The 27474-nt window shown below is 42.7% G+C and overlaps 4 protein-coding genes across 5 annotated transcripts in view; all 4 read right to left on the reverse strand.

The window, feature by feature from the left end:
• Positions 1-27474, reverse strand: part of LOC148358899 (claudin-4-like) — a 77925-nt gene that overhangs the window by 3167 nt on the left and 47284 nt on the right. Inside the window, exon 1 of one of the 2 annotated variants that reach the window (XM_088345639.1) lies at positions 5643-5712. The exons of the other annotated variant lie outside the window; for it this stretch is intronic. The gene's annotated coding sequence lies outside the window, so the exon portion shown is untranslated. Of the gene's footprint in view, positions 1-5642; positions 5713-27474 lie in introns of those variants that run through there. 2 annotated transcript variants of the gene reach the window in all.
• On the reverse strand, positions 1375-2866 carry LOC148358900 (claudin-4-like). The gene has a single exon (XM_088345632.1). The coding sequence runs from the start codon at positions 2768-2770 to the stop codon at positions 2102-2104; it is 669 nt and encodes a 222-aa protein (XP_088201758.1). The 5' UTR covers positions 2771-2866; the 3' UTR covers positions 1375-2101.
• On the reverse strand, positions 15537-16730 carry LOC148358901 (claudin-like protein ZF-A89). The gene has a single exon (XM_088345640.1). The coding sequence runs from the start codon at positions 16647-16649 to the stop codon at positions 16017-16019; it is 633 nt and encodes a 210-aa protein (XP_088201766.1). The 5' UTR covers positions 16650-16730; the 3' UTR covers positions 15537-16016.
• On the reverse strand, positions 24716-26041 carry LOC148358902 (claudin-4-like). The gene has a single exon (XM_088345631.1). The coding sequence runs from the start codon at positions 25958-25960 to the stop codon at positions 25211-25213; it is 750 nt and encodes a 249-aa protein (XP_088201757.1). The 5' UTR covers positions 25961-26041; the 3' UTR covers positions 24716-25210.

A 27474-nucleotide genomic window follows, 5' to 3' on the forward strand; every position in this document is an offset into this window, starting at 1 on the left:
GCGCCTATTTACTCACAGCAAGACAGACGATATGGAATAAAAACAAAGATCATTTGTATACAAAAAAAGTTTATTTTATTCACCAAATAAACAGCAAAACAATGATTCCAGCATCTTTCTTTGTCATGTTTACCGATGTGATGTCCTTTGACGCCAACTGCCTCGGACTCTGATTGGCTCCCTGTCCCTATTCATACTCTTTTATATCCGTCCCCTGTTGTCAGTCCGTCTGCGAAGCTCAGTGTATTCTAGGCAAGCCTTTTTCCGACCCTGACTCCCACCTGTTTATTGCTCCTGTCCGTCCCCCGGCTTCGACCCGTTTTTGATCCTGACCACGTCTTCTCTCCTCTCCTGGCTCTCTACTCGTTTCTGACCTTGACTATGTTTTTTCTCTTCTGTCCTGGCTACTGACCCGTTTTTTCCATTCCCGACACCGCCATCGCTCGCCACTGAAGTCCCACTTCCGCGTTCAGAGCGACCTGCTTCGTGCGATCAGCGTTCACCTGATCGTGGGTGCAACCCTTTCCTTTTTCCCAATAAAACTGAGAGAAACGTAACGCAAGTGGGTCCTGTCTCCGTTCTGGTCCTGACCTTCTTAGTTCTTTCCCCACTTGTAGTAAGTTTAGGGTTGTACGTAACACTGCAGGATTTGGCAGACTGCATGGGTTTCACAAATGGGTTTAGAAAAACTGTCACAATTGAATTTAATTCTCAACAAAGATGTCGGACTATTGGTTCCTGTTGTCTTCCTATACTTCGTATGTTCTCTACACACATAGCTGTAAACCTTTTATAATTGTTTTTATTTTCTGGACGAAAATTGATACAGTATACGGTGTGAAAAATTTGAAAAGAATCAAAAACACACAGAAAACGGGGACAATGTGTCAGGACCAGAACGCAAACAGGACCCAATTGCATAGCGTTTAAGTTAAGTTTAAGTTTTATTGACGGAAAGAGGAAGGGCTGCGCCCACGATCCGGTGTTTGCTGGACTCGGGAAGCAAATCGCTCTCGCACTCGGATTGTGAACCGAACACAGAAGTGGATCTTCTGTAGCGAGCGATGGCGGTGTCAGGGATGGAAAAACGGGTCGGTAGCCGGGACTGGGAGAGCAAGGTGTGGCAGGGTTCGAAACGAGTCGTAAGCCAGAACGGGAGAGTAGACGTCGTTGGGCACAAAAAGAGCTCGTAAGCCGGGACGGGAGAGCAGACGTGGTCAAGATCAAAACAGGTTGTAGCCAAACACAGACGGGAGTAAAAACGGGACAGGTGGGATTCAGGGTCGGAAAAGGCTTGCCTAGTATACACTGAGGTTCGCAGACGGACTGACAACAGGGGACAGACAGGACTGGGTTCAAATAGTGACAGGGAGCCAATCAAAACCAAATGAGCGGGCACAGGGGAGTCACATCCGTAATCGTGACACAATGTATAAATTAACAGTTAGGAGTTTGAATTTTATGATATCAACATAGAAAACTGATTCTTCTTGGAGCCAAAGTCAAAAGGGTGAATGAAAAACAAAAAAAGTTTGGTGAAAAACACCAAAACAGGTAAAATAGTCAAGTCATTTATTTTTGTATAGCCCTTAATCCCAAAGATTAAGAGAATAGGTGACAAAACAGTGAAACAAAAAACGTTATTATGTTGGAACACTTTGGGATTCCATTTAAATGTAAATCATCTATTCATCCATTATCTGCACCGCTTATCCTCAGTAGGGTCGCGGGGGTGCTGGAGTCCATCCCAGCTATCTTCGGGCAGTGGGCAGGGGACACCATCAACTGGTACACAGAGACATAAACCTCACTCACTCATTCACACCTAGGGATAATTTGGACCTCCGGAGTGCCCGGAGGAAACTCACGCAAGCACGGGGAGAACGTGCAAACTCCACACAGTAGGTTCTCAGAACTGTGCCGCACATGCGCTAACCACTGCGCCGCCGTGCTGCCCAATGTAAATCATATAAAGTTCAATTTAGTTGGGCGGAAACTTTGTTGGACACAGTCACATTCAAACTTCCTGTTTATCTTTTCACAATAAAACGACAGATCCCAACACATGCAACTGTCTTGCCGGGTCTCTCCTGGAATCGTTTCAAATGTACGTTTTTGTCGGCGTGAAGGAACCCACCGAGTCAGGTTTTCCGTATCCTCCTGCGGACCTGTCCATAAGGTAGTCTCCAGACGGCCTGTCTTCCCTTTTGGGGGCGCAACTGGCGCACAAGAGGGCCCCGCCGAGCAGCAGGAGCCCCCCGGCTCCCCATCCGATGTAGAGCGAAGCCCCCAACTCCCTCTTCTGAGCGTCCACCACGCTCGGGTTGTAGAAGTCCCTGACGATGATGCCGGCTGTCCAAGACACGGCGATGATGGAAAGCAACCCACAGACCATGAGAAGAACCCCACCGGCCACCGAGGCCCTGGCTTTGGCCGTTTTGTCCGGGATGAAGCTGGTACACTTTCCACTGGCGAAGGCCACCAAGACCCCGGCTAAACCCACCAGGATGGAGACCACCACCAGGGCCCGTGCGGCCTGGAGGTCCCGGGTCAGGGCCAGCGTGGAGTCGTAGACCTTGCACTGCATCTGTCCCGTGCTCTGGACCACGCAGCTCATCCATAAACCTTCCCACATCACCTGCGAGGTGACAATGCTGCTGCCGATGAAGGCGGTGACCCGCCACATGGGTGAGCCGCAGGTGATCAGGACCCCGATCCAGCCCAGGAGGCCCAAAGCGCAACCTGCCATCTGCATGCCCATGGAGGGCATGGCGAAGAACTCGAAGGACTCAGAAACGAGAAGCTACCGGCGGCAGATCAGGTCCTCGAATGAGGTGCCGGTCCACGAAAGGAAGGCGTGAAAAAAGCCGACGACTCGTACAAAAGAAGACCTGCCCTTCAAGATTCTTTGTCCCTAATGGAGGGCGTTCCAATTGTTATTGTCCCTCAGCGCAGAAGCTCCTGTTACTTCGTCTACTCGAAACTCGTGACAAAGAGAGTCAAAGTCAACTGTTGCAAAAGTCAAAGCAGTGGTGGGAAGTGAGAGACTGCTCGTCTAAGAATATCTGAAACATTTTTTGTCCATGAATACTTCTCAAGTCATTCAAAACTGTCAGTCAGTTTACAGAACCAGCCATAATCCCCCTTTTGTCCTTCCTCCTCCCGAGTCCTCACAAATAAGCAGGGTTGGGTCGGGTTACTTTAACTGGATTACTTTCAATTACTTTTGGATGACTCCAATACCAAATATGCTAATAAAAGACAAAAGAAAATAAGTCGCACAGTGTTATCAGGCGCACCTTCAATGAATGATAAAACTTTTTGCATACATAAGGCGCACCGCATTATAAGGCGCTACAGTAGAGGCTGCAGTTATGTCAGCAACCATTAGATGGTGCCGCGCTAAAGGGAATGTCAACAAAACAGTCAGATAGGTCAGTCAAACTTTATTAGTAGATAACAAACAAGCTTTCCACAACTCCATTCACTCCCAAAATGAATAAACAGCCGTTTTATTATTTTCTCTGAGGTAAAGCATTTTCTTTAGCATCTTTGAACAACAGCAATGAATAACATTTTACTTTTCCTCCATTTAGTCAACACTCAAAAAAACGTCTGATACTGTTATGGTAAATTAAACGTGAGTGCAATCGCAATATAGTGACACTCGTAATGTGCGAAAACAATAACAAGTGCAAAACAATAACAATAAAGCAATAACATAATAACTGTAAAATGTAAAACGTAAACACACAAAAGAAAAACATAAAGCTCACTCTATCAGCTCCTCATCTACGAATCCCTCGAATTCTTCTTCTGCAGTGTTCGAATTGCTGCTGCTCTATTTCCGTGTTCTACTGCGTGACTGATCGCCTTGAGTTTAAACTCTGCGTTGTAAGCGTGTCTCTTAATAGGAGCCATTTCAGGGTCTTTATACAAACGCACAAATAAAAGAGAATCGTTGTTTAATATTTCCCAGTATGCACAGCGCACTTCTTCTTCTACTCGAAAAATGGAGTCGGTGGCTGCATACCGTAAGTTGCGAGACCTGTCGCGGCTCAATATTGATCCATATATAAGGCGCACCGGATTATAAGGCGCATAGTCAGCTTTTTAAAAAAAAAAACAGATTTTAGGTACGCCTTATAGTGCGGAAAATACGGTAAATATGAATAAAATGACTAAATTTTGTGCAGGCTTGGGGAGTAACGAAACACATGGAACGGCAAAAATGATGTTGGCAAGCTGTTTGGATTTCTTTTCATTTTGTTTCTGTCGCATTTTATGTTCGTTTTGCCGAAGATCATAGAGATCAAAGCCAGAAGAGAAGGCTTACCACGTGTTGTGAGTCATCATTTTATTCATATTTAGTTTCGTTTGTCTTTTATTAGCATATTTGGTATTGGAGTAATCCAAAAGGAATTGAAAGTAATCCAGTTAAAGTAACCCTACCCGAGCCTGCAAATAAGATATGAAAATTCAGGTGTGCTTCATGCTTGGTTCATTAAATCAAGTTAATTGGTTGGCTGGTTTGGGCTTTTATATCAGCAGGCCGGGTCGGGTTGGGCTGGATTTTTTAAAACCCGATCTTACCTTAAATTCAGACGTAACACCCCTGAAGGCCTAGGTTTTGAATGGCCCATTTGGCGCCAGCTGCGGCTCGTTGGCAGATTGGCTTTCCTTCTATTTAAGTTCAGTGTTCTCACTCTCCGTTTGTCGGTCCGTCAACGAACCTCTGCCCCAGGATGACGTGGGTTCTGACTTGGTCCTGTTTCCTGTTGGTATTTCCTGTCCAGCATTGTTCCTGTTTATTTTGTCCAGTTTAATATCGGTTTCCAGCTTTGTTCCTGTCTATTTTTGTCCTGTTTATTATTCCTCCCAGTTTTCATCCCCATCTAGTTTGTCCTATTTAATTTCGATATCCTGTTTCATATCAATCCTGTCTGTCCTGTCCGGTATCGACCCCATTTGTCCGATATCTGCTCGGTATCGATCTCGTCGGCCTCATGCTTCCTATCATTCCACGCCAGACCGCTGCCTAACGTGCATGACTCCCCATTTCCCGTTAAATGAAAGCTGGTGTGAAAAACGTCACGCGTTTGGGTCCTGATCCTGTTTCCGTTCATGACACGTGTTTGTTGACTGTGTTATGTAAATAAACCAATAAACAAAAATCAACCACTGAGGAATTCAATTTTCTTTGTGGTGGTGGTGGTTGGGAGGCAACATAAAGCATTTGTGCTTAGGGCACCCAAATAATAATAATAATAATAATAATCATCATAGCAAATTAGACGGATAGGGTAGCTTGTCATGATTACCGATGTGAATCACCCGTGCCCGCTCCTTTGGCGCAACTTGCTTCCAACTCATATTGGCTCCCTATCCCTATTTAAACCCTCTCCCATCTGTACCCTTTTGTAAGTCCGTCTGCGAACCTCAGTTTACTCTAGGCAAGCCTTTTTTGACCCAGACTCCCAACTGGTTTTTGCTCCCGTCTGTACCCCGGCTTCGACCTGTTTTTGATCCTGACCACATCTACTCTCCCGACCTTTTTTTTGTCCCCGACTACGTCTAATCTCCTTTCCTGGCTTACGACTCGCTTACGACCAAATTTTTGCTGTCCTGTCCCGGCTACTGACCCGTTTTTCCGTTCCCGACATCGCCATCCCTCGCCACGGAAGATCCACTTCCCCGTTCAGAGCGACCTGCTTCCCGCCTCTAGCAATCACCGGATCGTGGGCGCAACCCTTTCTCTTTCTTCCAATAAAACTTGTGAGAAACGCAACGCAAGTGGGTCCTGTCTCCGTTCTGGTCCTGACAAAATGAATACATAATAAAAAGCATTAGGAACAAAACTGGGCAGCACGGCGGGGCGTTGGTTAGCACAGTTCTGAAGTGATGGGTTCAAACCCAGCTACCAACCTTCCTGTGCGGAGTTTGCATGTTCTCCCCGTGCTTGCGTGGGTTTCCTTCATTCCGGTTTCCTCCCACATTCCAAAAATATGCATGTCAGGTTAATTGGCTGGTCCAAATTGTCCCTAGGTGTGAACGAGCGAGTGAATTGTCCGTCTATGTGTCCCCTGCCCACTGCCCGAAGATAGCTGGGATGGGCTCCAGCACCCCCGCGACCCTACTGAGGATAAGCGGTGCGGATAATGGATGGATGGATGGGAACAAAACTGAGTTTGATTATGGTATTGAGCACAAAGTAAAATACCGGAATACAACAAAATTGTAAAAAAAAGAAGGAAAAAAAAGACCAAACAGTTTGGTAATCACATTTTTTAAATAAAGCTCTCAAATTTAGATAGTGGATGATAGTGTTGGGCAGGTACTAAAAAGTGCCACCAGGGGACGTGCTTTCACTGTCAGACTATCAGTGAAAGTTTTGTATTGATAAGGTGAGTACGAATTAATTTGATTTCCGTTTAAAATATTATTTTAACAGCACTATATTATTAACACAAATCTCATACCAAGCATGTTAAAACAATTTTTTTGCTAACACAACAAATTAAAACGTCCTCACTATGAATGAATGAAAACTTTATTGGAACATCAAAATAAAAACAAAAACAATAACTCAACCACAAAATAATGTTACATAATATGTTCGAAAAGGGGTAGTAAGAAGTAAATGCTTCTATTCCCTATTAAAATCTCTGTATTCCGCTACGAACGTTTTTGTGTATTTAAATTTGAACAAGTGAATAGTTGAACATTGTTTGATCTCGTCTTGTAAATTGTTCCAAAGTTTGACTCCGCACACAGACACACACATAGTTTTCCTGGTGGTTCTCACCTTTAGGATTATGAATTGACTACAGCCCCTTAAATGATAATTTCCCTCTTCCCGAATGAATAATTTACGGATGTTTTCTGGCACTATGTTTTTCATCTCATCTCATCTCATTAGCCGTACCGCTTATCCTCATTAGGGTCGCGGGGGGCTGGAGCCCATCCCAGCCATCTCCAGGCAGTGGGCAGGGGACACCCTGAACTGGTTGCCAGCCAATCGCAGGGCACACAGGGACAGACAACTCATTCGCTCATTCACACCTAGGGACAATTTGGACCGGCCAATTCACCTGAAATGCATGTTTTTTGGAATGTGGGAGGAAACCGGAGTGCCCGGAGGAAACCCACGCACGGGGAGAACATACAAACTCCGCACAGGGAGTCTGGAGCTGGATTTGAACCCACGACAGGTTCCCATGACATGAACTGTGCCGCACAAGCGCTAACCACTGCGCTGCCGTGCTGCCCCCACTATGTTTTTGTTGACCTTAAATAGTAGTCGTGCAGTGAAAAATTTGACTAAATCATCTAATTTTAATAATTTGGACTGCAGGAATAAAATATGAGTATGATCTCGATATCCTACTTTGTGTATGGTTCTAATTGCACGTTTTTGGAGAATAAAAAGGGTTGTAGTGAACTTTTGGAATTACCTTTGTAACTATATTAATCCAAAATAAACTATCATGCTTCACCTGTGCCCACTCCTTTGGCGCTAACTGTCTCGGACTCTGATTGGCTCCCTGTCCCTATTTAAACCCACTCCTGTCTGTCCCCTGTTGTCAGTCCGTCTGCGAACCTCAGTCAACACTAGGCAAGTCTTTTCGACCCTGACTCCCACCTGTTTTCTGCTCCCGTCTGTCCACCCGGCTTCGACCCGTGGGGCTGAGGTTTGCAGACGGACTGACAATGGGTGACAGGAAGACGGGGGTTTAAAAAGAGCGCCAAAGGAGCTGACTCAGGCGTCTCGCATCAATAATCATGACAATAAGTGGTTCAGGTTCTATCTGCCTTCCAAATATTCTTGAGAAAAAAATTAAGAATATCAACCTAGTCCTGGAAATTCTAATTAGGCTTCAATGGAGCTTCTTCGCTAATTGAGTTTTTTGCAAGGACTCCCAATAAAATTGCAGTTTCACTCTATGAATTGATCTTTTAACTAAATTCTGCTGTTTACTGAGCAAAGACTAGCCAACCAGGAAGTACAGCAGCTAAATAAAGAAAGGAATCATCCGCCATCTTCTTTATTTTTTCGCATTGTCAAAAAAATAACAATATCCGACCACGTCTACTCTCCTTTCCTGGCTTACGACCCTTTTCTGACCCCGACCACGTTTTCGCTCTCTTGTCCCGGCTGTGGACCTGTTTTTCCGTCCTTGACACCGCCAAGTGGGTCCTGTTTCCGTTCTGGTCCTGACATAGCCCAAGACCATGAAGATGTTTAAAAACTGGTAAAAGTCCCTTCAAATATACAGTGCAACACTGAATTTTGTGGACACGGCAACAAAATCTGATGTTGTGAAAAACCCTACAAAAAAAATGATGCCCTTGCATTCAGGTGAGTGTGTAACAGGGACCCAGGTGGATGGACTAGCTCCATCTGGTGTTACACAGTTTTTTTATATATTCTTGTTTTTTTTGGTCGTTGTTTTCCCTCATCTGCAAAATAGATGATAAATGTCAGTCTCACACGACACCATTTAATTGTTGACATTAAGGATAATTTATTAAGCAAGTCTCACTAAATCACGTGAGATCCCTTTTAACATTTAAATACAAAATAACTTTGGTACTTTTCGAGAATCAATTAACAACTCAGCATAACTGTTTCTTCCAAAACAACTCACCTCATGTTATTTGGTATCAAAATATAAAAATTAATATCACAGTACACTCTTAAGCCAGTCCAGCATAACATAGCATACCTCACCCAAGGCTCTATTTGTTGCTTATGCTAACGGATGACTCACACTTTCTATTTCCATCCATCCGTTATCTGCACCGCTTATCCTCAGTAGGGCCGCGGGGGTGCTGGAGCCCATCCCAGCCATCTTCGGGCAGTGGGCAGGGGACACCCTCAACTGGTTGCCAGCCAGTCGCAGGGCACACAGGGACAGACAACTCGCTTGCTCATTCATACCTAGGGACAATTTGGACCGGCCAATTCACCTGACGAGCATGTTTTTGGAATGTGGGAGGAAACCGGAGTGCCCGGAGGAAACCCACACAAGCATAGGGAGAACATGCAAACTCCGCACGGGACGGTTGGTAGCTGGATTTGAACTCATGACCTAAGAACTGTGCCGCACACGCGCTAACCACTGCCCCTTACTATTGCACTTTTTGTAAAGTTTACAGATATCACAAACAACCTTCACACTCATATTTTCACATATTATCATCCTCACAGTAAGTGTGTTACCAGTTGAAGGATTTTATACATTTGACTATAAAGGATTTTGGACGATCAAATACAAATTACATTTAAATGCAAAAGATATTCACTTGCTGAGCTGTGGGGCGAGGTCAAAGCAACCTAGTATAGAATGATGTTTACAGGAACAGCAGGGAACAAAAGGCTGATAAAATAGTCAGGGGCTTTCCTGGCACGCCCATGGGAGGAGCTGGCACACCAGCTTGCGGGAAAAAACATGGGCAGAGGAAAAAAGGCAGAAGATAGAGAGAAGAGGCTAGACAGAGACTCGAGCGACACTAATTCGGCTAATTCGGCCATATGTTCAATGGAGTTCACTTAGTTAAATTATTTAAGAAATTAAATCTGCCCCCGTGTGGAAATGCCAGTCTCTTGTCCATGTTTTCCCATCAAGAAACGAGTGTGCATTGTTAGGAGAATGTAGTCATTTGAACAATTTGATAGACGGTACATTTTGATATTAAATCCCTAACAATACCCTAAAAATTGATAAACTTCCCCCAAACGGTCAAATACAGATGACACAAAATGAATCCCAAAATATAACATTTTAACTCGTCAGCAACACTTGTTGTGCTGATGTCATTTCCGCACCGTGACTTGCACGAGGTATTACGTTTTGGATGACGACATAAGAATGCAACAAAGAAGGCCGGGGTGCGTCCACATCGTTCAACAAATTGCAGCCCGGTCGAGGGAAACGGCTGAAAGTGTGATTCATGCTGGAACGTTTGTGTCACTATGACACCTCATTTGCCTGAAACCCAAATTTCCACCATGATGAACCTCTGTGTTTCAATCGCACCGGAATACTTCCTGTTTCACCATTACAAACAATGCCGTACCTGTCAACCTGTACGTTTTTGCCGACAAAGTAGCTTTATGATGCATTTTAAGACGTGTACCACGTACGAGAAAATCTGTACGGAAAAACGTCAATGATGGGTACCGAACCTGAATTAAAACGCCGTAAGTCATTCTGATCTGAAAACAACAGGTGGGGTTGATTGAGTCAATTTGAAATACACGTGGTCTTGAAAAGCATCGGATTTCATGTGGTGGTTGTGTAGTGAAAGGAAGTCCGTCTCCCTAAGGGGCGACAGTACATGTTTCCATCAGTTGCAAAAAAAAAGAAAATCAGGAAATAAATTGAGTCAAATTAATAATCAAACAGATTAAATTACCGATGGGAATCACCTGAGCACGCTCCTTTGGCGCCAACTGCCTCGGACTCTGATTGGCTCTCTGTCCCTATTTAAACCCACTCCTATCTGTCCCCTGTTGTCAGTCCGTCTGCGAACATCAGTTAACACTAGGCAAGCCTTTTCGACCCTGACTCCCACCTGTTTTTTGCTCCCGTCTGTTCTCCGGCTTCGACCCGTTTTGGATCCTGACCACGTCTACCTTCCACATATTGCAAAGGGTCATGTTAAAAAAGTATATAAAGTAAAATAATATCATCTTTTGATGGGGCGGCAGTGGCTCAGGAGGTAGAGCGCTCGTCTTGGGATCAAGGGATCCCAGTTCGAATCCCGGCTTGTCCGTGTTACATGTCGAAGTGTCCTTGGGTAAGACACTGAACCCCTAATACCCCCAATAAGCGGGTTAGCGCCTTACATGGCTGCAAGGCCGCTATTGGGAAATGTGGAGCACATTGTAAAGCGCTTTGGGAAGTCATTGAAAAGCGCTATATAAATGCAGATCATTTCATTTCTCTTTTTAGAGAACCGGCTTTTTCGGCTCAACTCATTAAAGAGAGCCGGCTCTCAAACGGCTCACTTGCTTTGATGCATTATATTACGAAGTATGATGTTGTACAAAGAAGCTAAGAAAAAAAGGAACTATAAAAGAAGAAAATGAAAAAAGACAGTAGTCAGTGTTCCCTCTAAGCTGCGCGCGTGCGCAATTGCGCACTGCTCGCACATGCTCGGCGCACAAGAAAATCTAGCCAGCGCATAAAAATGAGGGCTCAAAATTACTAATTAAGAAGCGACTTAAGTCAAAGTTACAGTGCGTGAAGGTAAAAATACACGGGTTCTCAAATGCGGTATTTTGAAGTCAATGTCGAACGAAGTTGAAAAGTAAAGTCAGGAAAATGACAGGACGGGGCTTAAAAAAGGACAGGGACCCAATCAGGTAGCCCGCAGCGGCTGGCGCCAAATGAGCGGGCACAGGTGATACTAACTGGTAATCCTGACAGCAGGGGTGTTCAATAACAAAACCACTAACAAAGTAACAAACGACCAAAGGGTCACAAAACAAAAGAAATGTCCACACAAAATCAAACCTGACAATATCTAAACCAGAAACAAAGACCAAAACTAGAAATGGAAAATGCAAGGAACAAAGTAACAAACAAGAAACCAGTAACAACAACAAATAAACCTGGCATGGCAGAGGAAAGTCAAATGAACAAGGTAACAAACAATAACAAGTGGACGCAAACAACTAACAAAATGTCCAAGCCTTTTCGAAAGAACCAAACAGTCACAATAAAAGGTAAATAATAATTAGGGACAGGTGTTTGGTCATTGGACCCAGTTGCAAACCTGGTTGACGCCCTCTGGTGGAAGGTGGTGTACCAGATCCTAACACTTAATTGTGTTATTACTATGTCGGTGCTCTGATATTACCTGGTTAACCAGTAAAATAGAGAGAGAAAGAAAAGGGAAAATGAAAAGAAAGATAGAAAGTAAAGAGAAAGAAAAGAGAGAAGTAGCAAATAGGGTTGGATAGACTCTGTCAACCTTGAAAAAAACCATTGGACTAGAAAATCACAATGACCCAGCACTTGTGAGCTATTTTCAGAACAGGACCACGGGCACCTCAGTTGTCCTTAGAGGGAACCCTGCTGCCCATAGGCACCAAACCACATTGGAGACCCCTGCATTGTCAAGACCAGAACGGAGACAGGACCCACTTGCGTTGCAATTCTCACAAATTTTATTGGAAGAAAGGAAAAGGTTGCGCCCACCATCCGGTGATTGCTGGACGCGGGAAGCAAGACGCTCCGAACGCGGAAGTGGATCTTCCGTGGCGAGCGATGGCAGTGTCGGGAACGGAAAAACGGGTCAGGAGAACAAAAACGTGGTCGGGGTCGTAAGCAAGTCGTAAGCCAAGAAAGGAGAGTGGACGTGGTCGGGGACAAAAGAGGTCGAAAGCCGGGACGGGAGAGTAGACGTGGTCGGGATCAAAAACGGGTCGAAGCCGGGGGACAGACGGGAGCAAAAAACAGGTGGGAGTCAGGGTCGAAAAAGGCTTGCGCAGTGTTAAGTGAGGTTTGCAGACGGACCGACAACAGGTGACAGACAGGACTGGCTTTAAATACTGCCAGAGAGCCAATCAGGACAGTTGGCGCCAAAAGAGCGGGCACAGCTGAATCACATCAGTAACTATGACATGCATTTATCTGTTCTTGATCATTGTAATTTACTACACCACTTTAAGCTTCAATACCAGTACCCAAAACGAATCGGTTTTGAAAAAGGTTGGTGTCCCTGATGGAGTTTCAAAGGTTTCAAAAGGATGTCAATCTGGTGCAACTGGTTGAACTGGTTAAAAAGTCAACTCACATTCCGACTTGAGCGAACCTCCAACTCGGTGATCTGCTTCGTAATCAACCGACAAACCCAGATCATCATTTACAGATTTGATAACTGATGATTTGAAGAATCAGGCACCGTTTTAAATCAGATATTGTTATTTTTTTGACAATGCGGAAAAATAAAGAAGATGGCGGATGATTCATTTCTTTATTTAGCTGCTGTACTTCCTGGTTGGCTAGTCTTTGCTCAGTAAACAGCAGAATTTAGTTAAAAGATCAATTCATAGAGTGAAACTGTTATTTCATTGGGAGTCTTTGCAAAAAACGAGGAAGCTGCATTGAAGCCTAATTAGAATTTCCAGGACTGGGTTGATATTTTTAATGTTTCTCAAGAATATTTAGCAGGCAGATAGAACCTGAACCACTTATTGTCAGAGACCAAGAACGGAGACGGGATCCAATTGCGTTCGTTTTACTCGGCTTTATTTAGAAGGAGAAAAGGGCTTGCACCCACGTTCCGGTGATCGTCGGTCACGGGTAGCCGATCGCTCGGAACGCGAAAGTGGCACTTCCGTGTCGAGCGAAGGCAGTGTCGAGAGCGGGGAAAAAAAACAGGTCGATGGCCGGGACGGAGGAGCAGAAACGTAAACGGGTTCAGAAAAGAGGTCAGCGCTGGGAATTAAACGTGAAACAGGACAGGATTGAGTCAGGAGTCAAAAAGGGCTGGCCTAGCGTGGAGCTGAGGTTTGCAGACGAACTGACAATCGTTGACAGGAAGGCGGGGGTTTAAGAAGGGATCAGCAACCAATCAGCGTCCGTGGCTGTTGGCGCCAACGGACTAGACTCAGACAGTGGTCTGGGTCAGAAATGGGTTGTAAGCCAGGACGGGAGAGTAGACGTAGTCGGGATAAAAAATGGGTCGTAAGCCGGGACGGGAGAGCAGACGTGGTCAGGATCAAAACGGGTCGTAGCCAGAGACAGATGGGAGCGAAAACCAGAAGAAGTGGGAGTCGGGTCGAAAAGGCTTGCCTAGTATACACTGAGGTTTGCAGACGGACTGACAACAGAGGACTGACGGGATAGGGTTCAAATAGTGACAGGGAGTTGCAGCGTGTCTGTCAGTTCCGTCAGCCATCTTCTCCTTGTGGGCATCTCTTTTCCTTTCCAACATGTTAATATAATATAATATTTTTGGGCTGTAATGAGTCCATAGGAAAGAAGCTGTTGTTGCGCCACTGTTAATGCATAAAGTAGTTTTGATATTCCAAAGATTATAATAAGGGTCATGATTACTGATGTCACTTCCCTTCTTATATATATATATATATATATATATATATATATATATTATGAAATGAAATGAGCTACATTTTATATAGCGCTTTTCAAGTCAAGCGCTTTACAGTGTGCTTCACATTTCCCAATAGCGGCCGTGCAGCCATGTAAGGCGCAAACCTGCTTATTGGGGGCATTAGGGGTTCAGTGTCTTACCCAAGGACACTTCGACATGTAACACGGACAAGCCGGGATTCGAACTGCGATCTCTTGATCCCAAGACGAGCGCTCTACCTCCTGAGCAACTGCCGCCCCATCAAAAGATAATATTATTTTACTTTATATACTTTTTTAACATGACCCTTTGCAATATGTGGAAGGTAGATGTGGTCAGGATCCAAAACGGGTCGAAGTCGGAGAACAGACGGGAGCAAAAAACAGGTGGTAGTCAGGGTCGAAAAGGCTTGCCTAGTGTTAACTGATGTTCGCAGACGGACTGACAACAGGGGACAGATAGGAGTGGGTTTAAATAGGGACAGAGAGCCAATCAGAGTCCGAGGCAGTTGGCGCCAAAGGAGCGTGCTCAGGTGATTCACATCGGTATGACAGTAATATAATCTGTTTGATTATTAATTTGACTCAATTTATTTCCTGATTTTCTTTTTTTTGCAACTGATGGAAACATGCACCTTGAAAATATGAATTTACATATGATAAAGTTAGAATATAGAGAGAAAAATAATAAAAGGTTTAAAAGGATTAAAGTTGTCTCCCGACAGATCAAGATACTTTTCCTTAAAAAAAATATATTTTTTAATTTTTCCATTTTTTAATTTTATCTTGGCCTTTTAAAGTGTGCCCAGATACAAAAAATGAGGGGAGGGGAATTTTTTTTATTTTTTGCTTAATTCAATGTATTTTTCATTTGTAGATTTCTTACATTACTGTAGTATAAAAAAATAGTAAAATAAAATAAAAATATAAAAAGTGGTTAGCACCTGTGCACAGTTCTGAGGTTGTAGAATCAAACCTCCTGTGTGGAGTTTGCATGTTCTCCCCGTGTTTGCGTGGGTTTCCTCCCACATTCCAAAAACATGCATGTCAGGTGAATTGGTAACTCAAAATTGGAGTGAGTGAGTTATTTGTCCCTGTGTGCCCTGCAATTGGCTGGCAACCAGTTCAGGGTGTCCCCTGCCCACTGCCCGAAGATAGCTGGGATGGGCTCCAGCACCCCCGCGACTCTACTGAGGATAAGCGGTGCAAATAATGGATGGATGGATGAAAAATATGAAAATAAACTGCCAGCGGAACCAGTAAATTGTCCTTGAAAAGATCATTATTTTGTCCTGTGTATTACTTGATTGTTCACAGTGTGCAGAATCACAGATATAGAGAGAATAGAATAGAATTATACATATAATATATATATATATATATATCTACTTCCTACATGTGATGAAATAACGCACCTCGACAAAGTCATGTGAGTATAAGTAAATGCTTTATTAAATATAAGTAAAATTGGTAGAAAAAAAAAAACATGAAAGCAGAACATTTTTTATAAAAATACATTCACAACATGGCTGTACAAAAAGCTTTCCTTTGTATCTTTTTTGTTCTTTGGTACAAGTTGAAAAAAGTGAGCTCAGTTTTCTTAAATTGTGGATTTACACAAGGAAAATTGGCTTGGGCCAGGAATGGCCCAAATCACAACTGTCTTGTTTTTTAAGAGCAGTGGTAAATAGAATTACAGTAGAAGTTAGGACACAAAGTGTCCAACTTAGGGGATATTTTGGGAAAAGAAACATCACGTAGGTGACATAAACAGAGGAAACACAACCGATTGTTCCGCATTGTTGTTCTGACAGAAGGCAAAAGCCCGCCAACTGGAGCGAGACCGGTTTTGTCCTGGAACAGAGGTCCGATGGCACGTTTGAGTCTTTTTCCACATGGTTTGGTTCTTCAGACGTAGGCCCGACTGGTGGCTGTAGACCTAGCCCCTGAGTACTTGACCGGGTACTCAGGTCCGTCCTTGGGCGGGCAAGAACTGCACAGTAGAGCCCCTCCGAGGAGCAACAAAGCCGCCGTTCCCCAACCGATGTAGAGGGCCGCACCCAGCTCCCTCCTCTGCGCGTTGGTAAGGATCGGGTTGTAGAAGTCCCGGATGATGGTGTTGGCCGACCAGCACACGGGGATGAGCACCAGGACCCCGGCCACGATGAAAACCACGCCCGCCGCCAGGGCCACCCTCGCTTTCGCAATCTTGTCGGACACGAAGTTGGTGCACTTTCCTCCGGCGATGCCCAGGAGGATGCCGACACCGGCCACGATGATGGCGAGGACCACCAAGGCCCTGGCGGCCTGGAGGTCCCGCGGTAGCGCCAGCAGAGAGTCGTAGATCTTGCACTGCATCTGTCCTGTGCTCTGCGTGACGCAGTTCATCCACAAACCTTCCCATATCACCTGCGCCGTCACGATATTGGCACCGATGAAGGCCGTCACCTTCCACATGGGTAGGGCGCACACGATAATGGTCCCTAAAAAGCCGATAATAGCCAGGATGAATCCAAGCATCTGGCGGCCCAGCGAAACCATCTTGTCTCCTTGCGTTTAGGACTGTTTCTCGGCAGGAAGATTGAAAACCTCGGATATGATGGAAGAATGAGCACGGCGGAGGGATAGGCTGGGTTTTAAAGGTGACTGAGGAGGCGGAGTCGGGGAGACTGAGCTGAAACCGGCAGGCCCGGCCGTAAACCGGCCAGCCCGGATTCTTCACGGAGGAGCCGAGGAGTTTCGACGAGATTAAATTGGTTTCCTGAATGCAGCAGCATTCTTGATTTAAACGACGCTCTGGCTACTGATTGGTGGACGACGCCCGCTGACGCTTTTTAAAGAATGGTTTCTGCAGGGGGTTTTGAGGGCTCTACTTTTGGAGACGTGGATACTGTTTCCTCTGATGATTTCGTTTTTATATTATACCTTAACACAGAGGTGTCAAACTCTATTCCATTGTGGGCCACATCAGCACAATGGCTGCCCTCAAAGATGTCCCTTATAAATCTAACTAGTCAAGTCAAGTCATGTTTATTTGTGACGCCCTTAATCATAAAGAGTCTCAAAGGGCCGCACAGATCAAAGACTATTGCAAACTACAGACTATTATGACACCATCCCCCGATCTAAAACCTACATGAAGGCAAGGAAAAACTCAAGAACCACAACATGAGTCAAGTATGTTTATTTGTGACGCCCTTAATCATAAAGAGTCTCAAAGGGCTGCACAGATCAAAGACTATTGCAAAGTACTGACTATTATGACACCATCCCCTGATCTAAAACCTACATGAAGGCAAGGAAAAACTCAAAAACCACAACATGAGTCAAGTCATGTTTATTTGTGACACCCTTAATCACAAAGAGTCTCAAAGGGCCGCACAGATCAAAGACTATTGCAAACTACAGACTATTATGACACCATACCCCGATCTAAAACCTACATGAGGCCAAGGAAAAACTCAAGAACCACAACATGAGTCAAGTATGTTTATTTGTGACGCCCTTAATCATAAAGAGTCTCAAAGGGCTGCACAGATCAAAGACTATTGCAAAGTACAGACTATTATGACACCATCCCCTGATCTAAAACCTACATGAAGGCAAGGAAAAACTCAAAAACCACAACATGAGTCAAGTCATGTTTATTTGTGACACCCTTAATCACAAAGAGTCTCAAAGGGCCGCACAGATCAAAGACTATTGCAAACTACAGACTATTATGACACCATACCCCGATCTAAAACCTACATGAGGCCAAGGAAAAACTCAAGAACCACAACATGAGTCAAGTATGTTTATTTGTGACGCCCTTAATCATAAAGAGTCTCAAAGGGCTGCACAGATCAAAGACTATTGCAAAGTACAGACTATTATGACACCATCCCCTGATCTAAAACCTACATGAAGGCAAGGAAAAACTCAAAAACCACAACATGAGTCAAGTCATGTTTATTTGTGACACCCTTAATCACAAAGAGTCTCAAAGGGCCGCACAGATCAAAGACTATTGCAAACTACAGACTATTATGACACCATACCCCGATCTAAAACCTACATGAGGCCAAGGAAAAACTCAAGAACCACAACATGAGTCAAGTATGTTTATTTGTGACGCCCTTAATCATAAAGAGTCTCAAAGGGCTGCACAGATCAAAGACTATTGCAAAGTACAGACTATTATGACACCATCCCCTGATCTAAAACCTACATGAAGGCAAGGAAAAACTCAAAAACCACAACATGAGTCAAGTCATGTTTATTTGTGACACCCTTAATCACAAAGAGTCTCAAAGGGCCGCACAGATCAAAGACTATTGCAAACTACAGACTATTATGACACCATACCCCGATCTAAAACCTACATGAGGCCAAGGAAAAACTCAAGAACCACAACATGAGTCAAGTATGTTTATTTGTGACGCCCTTAATCATAAAGAGTCTCAAAGGGCTGCACAGATCAAAGACTATTGCAAAGTACAGACTATTATGACACCATCCCCTGATCTAAAACCTACATGAAGGCAAGGAAAAACTCAAAAACCACAACATGAGTCAAGTCATGTTTATTTGTGACACCCTTAATCACAAAGAGTCTCAAAGGGCCGCACAGATCAAAGACTATTGCAAACTACAGACTATTATGACACCATACCCCGATCTAAAACCTACATGAGGCCAAGGAAAAACTCAAGAACCACAACATGAGTCAAGTATGTTTATTTGTGACGCCCTTAATCATAAAGAGTCTCAAAGGGCTGCACAGATCAAAGACTATTGCAAAGTACAGACTATTATGACACCATCCCCTGATCTAAAACCTACATGAAGGCAAGGAAAAACTCAAAAACCACAACATGAGTCAAGTCATGTTTATTTGTGACACCCTTAATCACAAAGAGTCTCAAAGGGCCGCACAGATCAAAGACTATTGCAAACTACAGACTATTATGACACCATACCCCGATCTAAAACCTACATGAGGCCAAGGAAAAACTCAAGAACCACAACATGAGTCAAGTATGTTTATTTGTGACGCCCTTAATCATAAAGAGTCTCAAAGGGCTGCACAGATCAAAGACTATTGCAAAGTACAGACTATTATGACACCATCCCCTGATCTAAAACCTACATGAAGGCAAGGAAAAACTCAAAAACCACAACATGAGTCAAGTCATGTTTATTTGTGACACCCTTAATCACAAAGAGTCTCAAAGGGCCGCACAGATCAAAGACTATTGCAAACTACAGACTATTATGACACCATACCCCGATCTAAAACCTACATGAGGCCAAGGAAAAACTCAAGAACCACAACATGAGTCAAGTATGTTTATTTGTGACGCCCTTAATCATAAAGAGTCTCAAAGGGCTGCACAGATCAAAGACTATTGCAAAGTACAGACTATTATGACACCATCCCCTGATCTAAAACCTACATGAAGGCAAGGAAAAACTCAAAAACCACAACATGAGTCAAGTCATGTTTATTTGTGACACCCTTAATCACAAAGAGTCTCAAAGGGCCGCACAGATCAAACACTATTGCAAACTACAGACTATTATGACACCATACACCGATCTAAAACCTACATGAGGCCAAGGAAAAACTCAAGAACCACAACAAGAGTCGAGTATGTTTATTTGTGACGCCCTTAATCATAAAGAGTCTCAAAGGGCTGTACAGATCAAAGACTATTGCAAAGTACAGACTATTATGACACCATCCCCTGATCTAAAACCTACATGAAGGCAAGGAAAAACTCAAGAACCACAACAAGAGTCGAGTATGTTTATTTGTGACGCCCTTAATCACAAAGAGTCTCAAAGGGCTGCACAGATCAAAGACTATTGCAAACTACAGACTATTATGACACCATCCCCCGATCTAAAACCTACATGAAGGCAAGGAAAAACTCAAGAACCACAACATGAGTCAAGTATGTTTATTTGTGACGCCCTTAATTATAAAGAGTCTCAAAGGGCCGCACAGATCAAAGACTATTGCAAACTACAGACTATTATGACACCATCCCCCGATCTAAAACCTACATGAAGGCAAGGAAAAACTCAAGAACCACAACATGAGTCAAGTCATGTTTATTTGTGACGCCCTTAATCATAAAGAGTCTCAAAGGGCTGTACAGATCAAAGACTATTGCAAAGTACAGACTATTATGACACCATCCCCTGATCTAAAACCTACATGAGGCCAAGGAAAAACTCAAGAACCACAACATGAGTCAAGTATGTTTATTTGTGACGCCCTTAATCATAAAGAGTCTCAAAGGGCTGCACAGATCAAAGACTATTGCAAAGTACAGACTATTATGACACCATCCCCTGATCTAAAACCTACATGAAGGCAAGGAAAAACTCAAAAACCACAACATGAGTCAAGTCATGTTTATTTGTGACACCATTAATCACAAAGAGTCTCAAAGGGCCGCACAGATCAAAGACTATTGCAAACTACAGACTATTATGACACCATACACCGATCTAAAACCTACATGAGGCCAAGGAAAAACTCAAGAACCACAACAAGAGTCGAGTATGTTTATTTGTGACGCCCTTAATCATAAAGAGTCTCAAAGGGCTGCACATATCTTTGGCTCTTGGGATCACTAGTAGACCTGCATTTTCAGAGCGAAGGCTCCAGACCGGAACAAATTAAATCTGAAAGCTATGAGGGAGGAAGTCCATGCATGATTTTGTATAATACTAACAGAACCTTAAAATCACATAATAAGCTAACAGGGAACCAATGCAGTTAACACATATATGTAGCAACACTTATGTTATATTTGTGACTTGAATATGTCATCAATTCATCCTTTCCCAAAACGAATGCACAAATCATGCAAAATCATCAATTTTTGACTTATTTTGGGGTATTTTCAAAGTTCTTACACAAAACTGTGAAATATATGCCTCTTAATTTATCTGGGAATTGTTTCTGCCTTATTTTATTACAGTTGTTGTCCAATGCACTATAATTTTAACTTGGGCTGTTTACATTTTTTACCTATTTATTCTGACAGTAGTCTTTTTTTTTTTAACTTCTTTTTACATCTCTACACATTTTTTACAAGGTTGATATCAATGACAATTCAATTTAATAAGGAGTATTTATATATTTTAAATGCCATCCAATGTTATTTAGTGTGTCATAATAATCTGTAGTTTGCAATAATCTGTGGTCTGTGCAGCCCTTTGAGACTCCTTGTGATTAAGGGCCAAACAAATAAACATGACTTGACTCATGTTGTGGTTCTTGAGTTTTTCCTTGCCCTCATGTAGGTTTTAGATCAGGAGATGTTGTCATAATAGTCTGTAGTCTGCAATAATCTGTGGTCTGTGCCGCCCTTTGAGACTGTCCCTTCTCAAGGTTTCTTCATTTTCCTCATGTTGAGGTTTTGAGTTTTTCCTTGCCCTCATGTAGGTTTTGAATCAGGGAATGGTGTCATCATAGTCTGTGGCTTGCAATAATCCGTGGTCTGTGCAGCCCTTTGTGATTAAGGATGTCACAAATAAACATAACTTGACTCATGTTGTGGTTCTTGAGTTTTTCCTTGCCCTCATGTAGGTTTTAGATCAGGGGATGGTGTCATAATAGTCTGTAGTCTGCAATAATCTGTGGTCTGTGCCACCCTTTGAGACTGTCCCTTTTCAAGGTTTCTTCATTTTCCTCATGTTGAGGTTTTGAGTTTTTCCTTGCCCTCATGTAGGTTTTAGATCAGGGGATGGTGTTATCATAGTCTGTGGTTTGCAATAATCCGTGGTCTGTGCAGCCCTTTGTGATTAAGGATGTCACAAATAAACATAACTTGACTCATGTTGTGGTTCTTGAGTTTTTCCTTGCCCTCATGTAGGTTTTAGATCAGGGGATGGTGTCATAATAGTCTGTAGTCTGCAATAATCTGTGGTCTGTGCCGCCCTTTGAGACTGTCCCTTCTCAAGGTTTCTTCATTTTCCTCATGTTGAGGTTTTGAGTTTTTCCTTGCCCTCATGTAGGTTTTGAATCAGGGAATGGTGTCATCATAGTCTGTGGCTTGCAATAATCCGTGGTCTGTGCAGCCCTTTGTGATTAAGGATGTCACAAATAAACATAACTTGACTCATGTTGTGGTTCTTGAGTTTTTCCTTGCCCTCATGTAGGTTTTAGATCAGGGGATGGTGTCATAATAGTCTGTAGTCTGCAATAATCTGTGGTCTGTGCCGCCCTTTGAGACTGTCCCTTCTCAAGGTTTCTTCATTTCGATCTAAAACCTACATGAAGGCAAGGAAAAACTCAAGAACCACAACATGAGTCAAGTAAGGGCTGCAGGATGAAAGGAAGAAAGAGAGAAAAAAGAGCAAGAACGAACTAAAGATGGACCGGGCTGAAGGAAGAGAGAAAGAAAGAAAGGACGAAGGGAAAAGAATGAAGGAGAAGACAAAAAGAAGAGAGAAAGAAAGAAGGAAGGAAGAGAGAAAGGCAGGACAAAAGGAAGAGAAAAAGAAAGAACGAACGAAAGAAAAAAAAAGAAAGAGGACAAAAGGAAGAGAGACAGAAACAAGGAAGGAAGGAAGGAAGGAAGGAAGGAAGGAAGGAAGGAAGGAAGGAAGGAAGGAAGGAAGGAAGGAAGAAAAACAGAAGGAAGAAAGGAATTTTAGATTTAATATATTTTCAAGGAAGGACGTAAAGCTTCTTTAAATTTCTTGTTCTTTATCTTTGTTTACAAATTGAAACAACACTTACCCCACACGCCCATCAGACCAAACAAACAGATAACAGAGAAAAAAAAAACTCATTTTCACTCAAACATTTTATTACAAGTTTATTACACAAAATTAATCGATGAATGTACAACAAGAATTAACTACTCAAATATGCTAAACTCCAGTGCAAATGGATCTCTAGAGCCCCAAAACATGCAAGTTCTGTGCATTTAAGATGTGTAGTATTCCATAAGTGTAAGTAGATTCACAATTTGGTTGAATAAGATCAAAAATTTCAGTAAAAAATAAAATAAAACACCCAAAAGAAATCAACAAATCCATGAATCTTGTATTAAAAAAACAATTGTCTTTTCTGACAAAATATAAATCTTATGGTGGCAGATATTGTTTTTTTTTGCTTTTTTTTAGAAAAGTGGATTATTTTCTAAATAAATGTATCAAAAACATTACAATAAAATGGGGAACTCGTGCAAAAGAATATGCTCTTATTTTCTTAACTCATTTAAAAACATCGTGTTAAAATGACAGTAATAAATTTTACGTTTGATTTCTCTTATTTCACGAGGAAAACAATTATAAACTATAATATGAGCAAAATGATACGGCCACATAATAGATAGATATATTTTTTTGTGAGATATTACACAGACTTTCTATTTTAATCGAACATTGTGTTTTATGCAGCGCCTCCTAGCTGTAAAAAAGTCAAATACTAAAATTTGTAGCACTCGCTCTCGGTTGCAATACTCAACACAGCGACATCTAGTGGTCACATGCTACGGACTGTCCTGTTCAATTTCCACCCATCCACACGATAATACAATATTCTCGCCGCCTAGCCCAATGAGGACATAGTGGGGTCAAAGTATTGTCAAGATGTGATAAAACTGGAATGCCTTTTCTTATGTCATCTACATTTCTGGTGGATTTGTGGTTAAGATTTGGCACGACTCGATTGCCGTTGCATTCAATGTTGTGCAAATGTGTTGTGATATTTCTGGACTGATCATTCATGGATATGGATATGGAGTGTCTCGGCTAAGTTCTTGTTTGCAAGCTATATTGCACAAGCACAATACGAAGGCTTTATCGTTTCCACAGGTTGATGTACACATTCTTGTTTTTTTCAATATGTGACTATTATAAAGCCAGTGTGAGTATATACGGTAATTTGTAAGTAGTTACTGGAGAGGTAACGCAATGACTTTTTAAATGAAATAACTATCAACTGCAACTAACTACTCTTTTTCAGTAATCCAGCCAACATGGGCTGTAGTTTGACCACCCTTTGATCAGAACATCAATTTCAGACTAAACGGTTATTCTGGGTCATACTGTAAACATTAATTCGATCATATTTTTAGCAGCTTCGGTCAGAATTGCTAACGTGATCGTTGCTCAAATACGTAATACAGTGGAAGCTCGGTTTTCGAACGCCCCTCAGTTCGAACAAATCGGAGTCCGACAAAAATTTTGAGAAATTCTTGCTCCGCTGTTCGGTCAAAAAATCGGAGTTCGGACGCCGGTAATGCGTGAGTGCGTACAACTATTGCATTTAAGAAATAAATAATAGCAAAATATGAAGGAGGTGTGTGAGAGTCTGATCCCATCCCCACCGTCCACCTGCGCCTTCTGCTGACCACCACAAAGGTAAGAAATCCTATGCATAATTATTTTCTTTATCCTTTTTTTTATTTTTACACGTTCATGTTAGCGTAATCTTTTGTACGGAAGATTACGATAACGCGAACGTACGATTAGCCTGGGTTAGCTTTAAGTTTACGTTAAACATTCAGTAAACATTCAGGGTGTTGGAACGGAGCCCCCTTTCCAATGAACCGCTCACCACTTGTTGTGGAGACCCGGGTGCTAAATGACTTGTAAACGACCCGATTTTTTTATTTTTACACATTCATGTTAGGGGAATCTTTCCTACGGAAGATTACGATAACGCGGACGTACGATTAGCCTGGGTTAGCTTTATGTTTACGTTAAACATTCAAGGTAAACATTCTGGGTGTTGGAACGGATTAAAACGATTTACATTATTTTTAATGAGAAAAATGATTTCGGTGATCGAACAAATCGGTTTTCGAACAGGATTCTGGAACGGATTATGGTCGAGAACCGAGGTTCCACTGTATATTACCGTAAAACCTCGTGTAAGACGCACACCCAAACTTTGAGAATAAATACGGTATAAGCAAAAATTAAGGCTTGGTGTTTGGAGACCACTGGTGTAACGTGTAAAGCGGTAGTCTTGATGATAATGAAGCGTTCCAGTCATTTTCTTTAAGAATACATACCATCTTCAGTTTTTTAGTAAAGTCTAGGCAGGTTTAAGAAGTTCAGGCCAAAAGTCTGTTGTTTTGTAGGGTCTAAATGTACTGCCTTGGCGAGTATCCAGAGGGCGCCGCGTACGGTTTAGCAGGATAATACGTGCCGCTGGCCGTGTAAGGCTGGCTTGAGGCCGGTGCGTAGACAGGAGCATAGACCGACCCGTTCCCGTAGGTGGATCCATTGGCGTAGGGTGCCCGGTATCCCGGATACCCGTACGTAGCTCTCTGCGGGGGACACGACGTGGTGAGGATGATGCCACCCACCAGCAAGATGGCGGCGGAGGCCCACCCGATGTATATCGACGCCCCGATCTCCCGCCTTTGCGTGTTGATGGTCAACGGGTTCTGGAAGTCGGTGATGGTGATGGTGGCCGACCACGTGACGGGGATGAGGACCAAGACGGCGGCCAGGATGAGTAAACAACCACCGACGATCACCACTTGGGCCTTGGCGGTGTCTTTGGTCAAGCAGCTGGTGCACTTAGCGCCCAGGAACGTGATCATGAACCCGATAAATCCGAAAACCAGCGAGATGATCACCAGCGCCCGTGCCGCCTGCAGGTCGGGGGTTAGCCTCATGACCGACTCGTTGAGCTTGCACTGCATCTGGCCCGTGCTCTGCATCACGCAGTTCATCCAAAGCCCGTCCCAGATGATCTGACCCGTCACGATGTTGGCGCCGATGAAGGAGGTCACCCTCCATAACGGGATGCCGGTGGTCACCGCAACTCCTACCAGACCGATAAAACTGATGATCTGCCCCGCCGTTTCCTTTCCGATCTTCCCCATGGCTGAGAAGTTGGGGACTGGAAGGGTCCAAGTTCCAAATCCGGTAGCTGGTTCTCTCTCCCTCTGTCTTTCTCAATGGTTGGAGGAGGGGCAGCGGGCGGGTGTTTCCTTGCTCCCGGTTGTCGGGTGAGTTCTACTCGCAAAACCGGATTGTATTCAAAGAAGCGTGGGCGTGGTTTTGAGTGAAAAACACACTTTCATGAGCACTGGTAGGGTTCAAAATGTCATGTTTGCTGTTATTTGTATCATTTCCTAAACAAATGTATCAAAAATATTACAATAAAATGGGGAAAAAGTGCAAAAGAATATGCTCTTATTTTTTAACTCATTAAAAAAAATGTGTTAAAATGACAGTAATTATTTTACGTTTGATTTCTCTTATTTCACGAGGAAAACAATTTGAAACTTTAATATGAGCAAAATGATATGGCCACAGAATAGATAGATATATTTTTTTGTGAGATATTACACAAACTTTTGTATTTTAATGGGACATTGTGTTTTATGCAGCGCCTCCTAGCTGTAAAAGAAAGTCATAGTAGCCTAGATGGTAGTGTGCCCGCTTTGAGACTGGGAGGTCGCTGGTTCGCGCCTCGGCCGAGTCATACCTAATTGGTATAATGGCGGCGCCCTCTGGCTGCGGCTGCATCGGCTCGCTACAACGGGTCAGGTGTATCGACATTTCGTTCTGTGTACATTGTTACAAAGAATGACAATACAAAGGAAATTATTATTATTAATTATTATTATTATACACTAAAAAAAAAAATGGATTTGAATTATAAGCAAAACTACATGAACACAGATTTTTGAATACTCTTTGGTCAATAATTATGGATTTATTATACATAAAATGGGGAGCTAACAAGATTGTCTGCCATCTTGCTGCTGAGGGTACGCTAAAATGCAAATATATATATATATTTTAATATCAATATCTATTTTAATGAGACTTTGTGTTTTATGCAGCGCCTCCTAGCTGTTAAAAAAGTAATATACTAAAAAAAAACCACATTTTCAATTGAACTATAAGCAAAACTACATGATCCATTATAAACATACATTTTCGAATACTCTTAGGTCAACAAGTATGGATTTATTTTACATAAAATGAGGAGCTGAAAAAAGCAAAAAAGACAAGAAAAATTGTGCAGTTTGCTGTTATTTGTATCATTTTACATCAACATACCCGTCGCGCTCCAGGGCTCCATGCCCTTACAAACTGTCGTATTTTCCCTTACAATATTCAAAAATAATCTTACACCATATTTTTGTTTCAAACGTGTTTATTCATGTCGTTTAACATGTTATATATATATATATATAAATAAATATATATATATATATATATTTTTTTTTTTTTTGCACATCTGGTTAGCTGCTCCTCTTGCACTCTTTGCACTACTGTATAATATTATACATAGCTATAATTATTCAGTATATTATTAGTACTTCAATACTCCAACTCAATACAACATTTTATTCATATCTGTACATTCAGATGTATCGACATT

This window comes from Urocampus carinirostris, chromosome 10 (assembly GCF_059441175.1).
Source record: "Urocampus carinirostris isolate Australia breed hairy pipefish chromosome 10, RoL_Ucar_1.0, whole genome shotgun sequence".
Taxonomy (NCBI): Eukaryota; Metazoa; Chordata; class Actinopteri; order Syngnathiformes; family Syngnathidae; genus Urocampus; species Urocampus carinirostris.

Bases quoted from the DNA above. Each gene is read 5' to 3' on its own strand.
- LOC148358901 (XM_088345640.1), bottom strand. From the start codon at position 16,649: ATGGTTTCGCTGGGCCGCCAGATGCTTGGATTCATCCTGGCTATTATC.
- LOC148358900 (XM_088345632.1), bottom strand. From the start codon at position 2,770: ATGCCCTCCATGGGCATGCAGATGGCAGGTTGCGCTTTGGGCCTCCTG.
- LOC148358902 (XM_088345631.1), bottom strand. From the start codon at position 25,960: ATGGGGAAGATCGGAAAGGAAACGGCGGGGCAGATCATCAGTTTTATC.